General features: G+C 48.0%; 1 protein-coding gene across 1 annotated transcript; it reads right to left on the reverse strand.

The window, feature by feature from the left end:
- Positions 1–2,517: 2,517 nt before the first annotated feature.
- LOC112897929 (fasciclin-like arabinogalactan protein 2) lies at positions 2,518–5,604 on the reverse strand. Its single transcript, XM_025966334.1, has 2 exons — positions 4,849–5,604; positions 2,518–3,743 (listed from the first exon to the last, which is right to left on the reverse strand). Exons 1-2 carry the CDS (start codon positions 5,188–5,190, stop codon positions 2,844–2,846), a joined length of 1,242 nt encoding a protein of 413 aa, XP_025822119.1. The 5' UTR covers positions 5,191–5,604; the 3' UTR covers positions 2,518–2,843.
- Between the last annotated feature and the right edge of the window lie 1,242 nt (positions 5,605–6,846).

A 6,846-nucleotide genomic window follows, 5' to 3' on the forward strand; every position in this document is an offset into this window, starting at 1 on the left:
TGGTCTAGATATGGGCTAAGTATACCCAAATGTCGGGTAAGCCTTGCTGAGTATTAGTATACTCAGCCTTGCTGGTGATATGGTTTTCAGGTATGTCGTTCGCGACTCAAGAGGATAGTTTGACTTGGCCCAGGTATGTCGTTCGCGACTCAAGAGGATAGTTTGACTTGGCCCAGCAATGTTCCTCTTGGCTGGTCCGTGGAATGGGATCCGTCCCCGGCCTGCAATGACCCTCCGATGTGACGCCATGCTTGGGGCTAAGTATGGTGCCTACTCTGCGACGTATGTAGTCACGTGGTTTTTCTGCTGCTAACTCTGAACACTGTCTGTTAAACTTAAAGTTTCGAACAACACTTGTATAAATTTGTATTAGTTAGGATGAAACAAACCTCCATGTAATAATGTTTAATTATCCTATGGTATAAAAGTTGTGAGTTGTTGTAAGGCTGGACTCGCCTTCGTGCGAGGTAAACCTACGTCGATCCTGTGTAACCGTGGTTGAATCGGGCGGTGACCCGACAGACCAATGAGTTATCCCGTTTGAAGTGCGTTGAGACCCTGTCGCCTATTTAGCGATGGTCTGCGTACTTGAACCGGAATGATTCAGGCGGTTCTGCCACATAATCTGCATGCACAGACACGTATAAACATTAGTCCGAGCCGTGATCGGCTCATCGGATGATTTCCAGTATCGGCTGTAAAGAGCCGATTGTATTCAGTACCAGATCAGATCTATAAATACAGCAAATATATCAAGTGGTAATATGAATCTTGCTTCATCAGCATCGAATTAATCTAATCTACGACGGTTAAAACTCTCACAACATAATCAGAACATCCTGCACGTAATCGAGCCTAACAGATACGGAAGGTGACAAAACAGCAAACTAAGCAGAGGCCTAAAAACCAACTAAAAGCTGATTTTCAGAATAATCCCTTCTTACATTATTATAAAGTACCCAGGACACTACCAGAACATTCAATCTGTTTACAGGGCGTAATCATGCAGATATTGAACTAAATCCTCGATTGACGAAGAATAACCAAAACAAATTGGATCTACTAAATAGATACGAAACAGGGCACTGCTCTTATACCCTAAATTGGGTACAGGGCAATCAAGCATTTACAAGTAACAAGCAAAGCACAATTTACATGTGGAAAAGCTGATGCTTACTCTATAAACGCTAAGGTAACTAGTGTTACTAGTCATCAACAACACTAAGTAAGAACGATGCTACCCCGATCACGCAGAACGTGATCGGGGTCGTACGGCGCTTACCCGAGAAACCCTAGAACAGGGATGGCGATGCACCGAGAGTTGTTGATGAATGATTCTATTTTTTATTATTTACCTAAGGTACATATTTATAGTCCGTAGACTTGCCTCTCATAACCAATCCTAACTAAACACGACACAAATCTTGACTATCTCTATCTAAACTGTTTAAACATACATGCCTATCTAGATACACGGCCAACCTTGGCCCCAAACACCTGCATAAGGTCCGATTCGCAAGCCCATTATGACTATTCTTCAAGCTCATCTTGCTCCATGACCCACCTTTCTGGCCCGCCTAAATTATAGCGATAACAATTTGCAAAGGCTGAAATACATTTGTCAAAATTGGCGTGAAATTTAAATTGAAAATTGGTGGGAAATTTAAATTTATAAACTGGCGGGAACATTTGAGAATTCAAACCTAGCGCGGACAATAATAATTTTTGCTGGCGGGCATTGAGGTATTTGTGCTGCCGTTCAACAGCCGCCAGTACAGATATGCCCCAGCACTAATCGATGTGTACTGACGATCAGAAACCGAAATCAGCATTTATGCTGGCAGAGAGTTCCTAGTGGAAACTCAGCCCGCCAGCGCAAACCATCTCTGTACCGCTGGAGGGAGACGAAGCTTTTGTTTGCCGGCGACGAACGCCGCGGAGCCACTGCTCCGGTATCTTGGCCTACTCTTTCATTCAGTGGACTTGGCAAACGAATACGGAGGAGCTCAGGGGCTACATATAGGCTACATATCGGCACCACGCACACCAACACCTCCTAACTGCCTAACAGACTAACAAACTCGAACTGATGCCGCAGCTATCCTGCATATGCATACACACGTACACGTGCACATAGGCCCGTGCATCTGGGCTGCCTCTCGTCGTGAGCTAACCGCCTCCGCGAGCCCTGGGCAAGCACCAAGTTCGACGCCTTGCGTGCTGCTAGACTGCACCTAACAGAACTCAGACTTGACTAAAAACAAACTCACGCACACACGCCATGACCAGGACGTACCATGGTCAAGTTATTTCCAACAGCGAGCACTCTATCTACTGATCACCCCGTCCCTCCCCAGTTACACCCCCTCCACCCCCCCCCCCCCCCCCCCCGGGGCGCAATTCTATTGGGTTGGTCCTTTTCTGTAGGACTCTCGAATTTCCGTTCTGCTAATGGAAATGGGGTAAGCCTCGGTTCGAGAGAAAAATGTGACTCCGAAAGCTCATGCTTGGACAGACTGAAAGCAAAACGATGGGAGTACAACTCTAAACTCCATGATGCATTATAGTATCACATATAAACACACTCTTCAATTACATTGATCACTATCATTACAAAATGATCACCGCAACCCAATAAAACAATCCAAAGAGCTACATGATCTGACACACCTCTAAGCTTTCCTCTCTCTTTTTTTCCTTTTCCCTGAGAATGCAGCAATAAATATAAAAACAAAGTAAAATGGCCCTTCTTATTTTCTGCACCAACATGGGACACGAATTGGACAAAGAAAAGAAGAGAGGTTCCAATAAGTTAAAAGAAAAACATGACACATCAAGACACCTTAGGCCGCCAGCGCCAGCGCGGCTGCCAACGTAGCAGCCGCGGTGACCCACCGGGCGAGCAGGGACGGCACGGCGCCGGCCTTGTCTGCGGCGTCGTCAGCTGAGTCGTCGGAAGCCGGGCCGTCCGCAGGTTCGTCGTCCGCTGGCGCGGCGGCCGCCGAGGTGCTGCTGGGCTTCTTCTTGGTCTTCTTCTTGGGACCCTCTGGCGCCGGCGCCGGCGCGAGGTCCTTGGTTTTGGACTTAAAAAGCTCCTTGGGCTGCAGGAACTTGGAGACGGCGTAGATGGCGATCGGGTCGTCGTCCCTGACAGTGGCTTGGATGGTGGAGGTGGTGACTGTGGTGTCAAGCGTGACGGTGTCAGCCTCGGTCTGCGCTTCGTAGGTGTAGTCCTTCTTGGCGACGCTGGTGGTGGCGAGCGTGGTCACCTTGCCTTTATTGGACTTGAGGAACTGCATGGAGTAGTAGTCCGGCACGGCATGGTAGAGCAAGATGGCCGTCTTGGCCTTGGCCGTCAGGTTCTTGAACTTGGGCATGAAGGCGGCCACGGCGGCGTCCACAGGGCAGAAGAGCGTGAGCGCCGTGTCCTTGGTTCCGTTGATGGTGTCGAAGGCCTTGGCGTCGGCAGCGAGGAGGCCCGCGAAGCTCTTGCAGTACTTCTTGGAGAGGAGGTTGGTGAGGTTGACAGGAACTGGCGGGGCCACGGGCGCCTCGGCCTCCGGGGAGGAGAGCACACTGCTGACCTGGAGCACCGAGTAATCGTAGCGGTGGCTCTCGATCTGCTTGACGAAGGTGACCGGCTTCACGGAGTCGGCTGCGTCATCGACGATAAATGTCACCTTGCCGCCACGGTGCTGCGTTATGTTGACGTACCCTGCCATGCCGGGGGCAAACCCGGATCGCTGCAATTGACGATGAGATAATGAGCATCATCTGTTAGTACCGAACTACCGATAGTTCACTTCATTGCAAACTTGTATGGATGGAGAAGAGAACAATCGAATAGTGCACCGTCCAATTCTGCTAACCTACTTCACGCCATATATTCAGGGTATATCATTCAATGCAAACATGCTGTCCACTTTTTTTTTTGAGTGACTTCCCAGCTAATTGAAATCACATCAGGCATGGTTCGTGTTGACTCTCCATCCATTCTATGCAAGGTCTAACAGAAGTTGCATTAACAATCCTACACAAATTTGTGGGATCTTGCCTTGGGAATTTCAGCTGGACCGACAATCCAGGGATTCGAGGGTGGAAAAAAATGTAGCCGGAGGAGCCACAAACTTAATTACTGTTTCATTCAGAACCTAGTGAGAAGATAGGCCAACATGTGCATGTGCGTGGGCACCACTTCAAAAGCGACTTTTATACAAAATTGGAACAAGTCAGTAAATGGATTTGGACTTTGGAGCATTAGTTAGGTTCCACAAGGATATGTTTATGTGATTTGAGTTTTTTCTTATTCAGGCTAAAGGAGTTCTTTTCTTCAAAATAATTACTTCCTCCGATTCCAAAATAGGCCCATTAGTATATTGACAATGGTCCACAGGATAAGACCAGCAATATCTGCAAACATTGAGGAATGGGAAAAATTGCATTATTCCAATCCAAAATTTAGTGCCTAGCTGTTCTAACCGAATCCCTCGAAATTTGGCGGCAGAATTATTCTCTATGAGCCTATGATAAAGGAACCCCCAACCAGGCAGGGCAAGGCACTTTAGACAGAGAGAGAAAAGAGGGTTAAAATTTTGAAGCCAAAAACAATAGAATGGCTGAAGCTATCCAATGAGATGGAAATGATTACAAAATGCCTTCGGTAGAGAAAAATTACTGTCAGTAATATTTTTTTGTTTTCGAGAATGGCTGATGCAAAACAGTTGAAGCAAACTAGAGCTTCAATGAAACGGTCTAATTAATGAGCCTGCAGATCTAGGAACGAACTGAAAGCAAAGGTGGAGAAGACACTCGCAGCGTGTGGTTAAGCTAGCAGTCGTATTTCTTTACCTGGAACAAGGTGGATGCAGCGGTGGCGCCGTGCGACAGCTGCTTGAGCTTCTTCTCGTCGTAGTAGTCGGCGACGACGTGCAGCTCGAGGATGTGGCGGATGGTCCCGAGCGAGTAGTGGCCGCTGGTGAGGTGTCCCATGTCGCCGTTGGCCACGGCGAGCACGGTGATGGTGCGGTCCCGGTTGATGTCGCCGGCCAGGTGCGTCTCGTTGAGCAACTTGCAGAACTGCGAGAACTCGTCGTGCTTGCCCAGGATCTGGAGGATGTCGAACCCCTCCGCCGCCGCGGCGCACACGGCCAGCAGCGCCGCCACCACGGCCAGCGGCCTTATCAGGTCCATCACTCCGGGCACTCTGTCTAGCTAGTAGCTGCTGCTGCCGTCGGCGGCGAGCTTAATTTGGCCCTTTCTTAGCTAGGGGAGGGGAGCGAGTGGAGAGCAGAGCACTAATGGAGTGATGATGCTCGAGCAGGTGGACGGTGGGGTAATGTAATGCCTGGCCGTGTGCAGCCAGCGAGATCTGGCGGGGGGCTGCTCAAAGTGCCCTCGTAGCCCGTGGATAATCGCCGGAATGCCCACCGTGGTTTTTGTTATTGGCGCTGACTGGTTTCGCTTCAGTCGCGAATCTAGAGGAGTGTTGGAGTGAAGCAAGGGACAAATCCGGGTAGAAAAGAAAGGCCGCATCGGTGGTGAGCATCGTCAGCGGGTCGGCCGGACTTTTTTCTTGGGGTGGCGTGCCTCGCGCTTCCGGCCGTTGGAGGTGAGAGGAGTCTAAAAGAGAGGAGAGCCGCAGAGCCTCGGGCAAGCTGGAGCTGCTGCCTGCACGGTGCACGCAGCGGGTATAGTGTCGGTGTGATTTGTGTTGGGTTGGATCTGGTTACTATAAGATTTATTATAAATACCATCACATCTAATTAGAAGTATTAAATATAGATTAATAATAAAATAAATTTTATATACTTTTTGCGAGATGAATTTATTAAGCCTACTTGGTCCATAATTAATCCATGTGATGCTACAGTAAATATGTACTAATCATGGATTAAGTAGGTTTAATAGATTCGTCTCGCGAATAAGCTCTAGGTTTACGCAGTTATTTTATAATTAGCTTATGGTTAGTCTTTCTAATTGGTATCAAAATATTCGATGTGATAGAATTTATTACAAGCATATGGAATCCAAACAGCCTCTTAAGATTTGTTTGCACTAAATGATTAAAGTTAAAATGACTAAAAGCAGCGACTAAATTTTAGTCACCTCTATTTAGATCAAGTGACTAAAAGTGATTAAAGTTCCAAATAAAGTGCTCTCAACTCTTTCTTTTAGCTACTCTTTAGGAGCTAATGAGACTAAAATATTTTAATTCACTTTTAGTTACTTTGTTTGAAATTTTAATAAACTTTAGTCATTTGGTTTTATTTAGTGGAACCAAACAGGATCATTAGGAAAGGAAGGAAGGCCTTTGCGTGTGGATGTTTCGACCGTTTTGTTTTGGCCGACGGGGCAACCGTCGGATCTGGAAAACAAAATGCAAGCACGGAGTGTTATGGTAGCATATGGGTGGGCTCTGAGTAAAAATACGTCTTAGGTTGGTTATTACAAGTTACTCGATTTTGCGTCTGTAAAACAAAGCTTTCTTTCATCCGGTCTGCCTTCAATTTTCTAGCCAGGTCGAGAGGCAATTAAGGGCCACTCCCACTTTGATAATCCGGCTATTCACTATGGATATGGTTCGTTTGGGCTATTCACTTGGATGGACAAGCAGATAATAAACATGATGGACCGACTGCCGGCGTCAGTGGCGGCTTTCGCCACGGGAATAGCACTATAGCAGCAGCTCGTCGCTTGGCCGGCACCCGGCAGCTCCTCTGGAAAGGTCAGATACGGTGGCAGAGGCGTGATTTCCATCCGTAGCAGGCCCACTTACACCGTGTCGCGGTGCGTGGCGTCGCGGGCCCATGCCCCCCGGTTGCGCGCTCCAGTGAAGCGCCAGCCGGA

This window comes from Panicum hallii, chromosome 6 (assembly GCF_002211085.1).
Source record: "Panicum hallii strain FIL2 chromosome 6, PHallii_v3.1, whole genome shotgun sequence".
In the NCBI taxonomy this organism is placed as follows: Eukaryota; Viridiplantae; Streptophyta; class Magnoliopsida; order Poales; family Poaceae; genus Panicum; species Panicum hallii.

Excerpts from the sequence above, each read along its gene's own strand:
- LOC112897929 (XM_025966334.1), bottom strand. The coding sequence starts at position 5,190 with ATGGACCTGATAAGGCCGCTGGCCGTGGTGGCGGCGCTGCTGGCCGTG. Across the intron at positions 3,744-4,848 it reads CTGCATCCACCTTGTTCCAG|CGATCCGGGTTTGCCCCCGG; the intron begins GTAAAGAAATAC and ends CGTCAATTGCAG.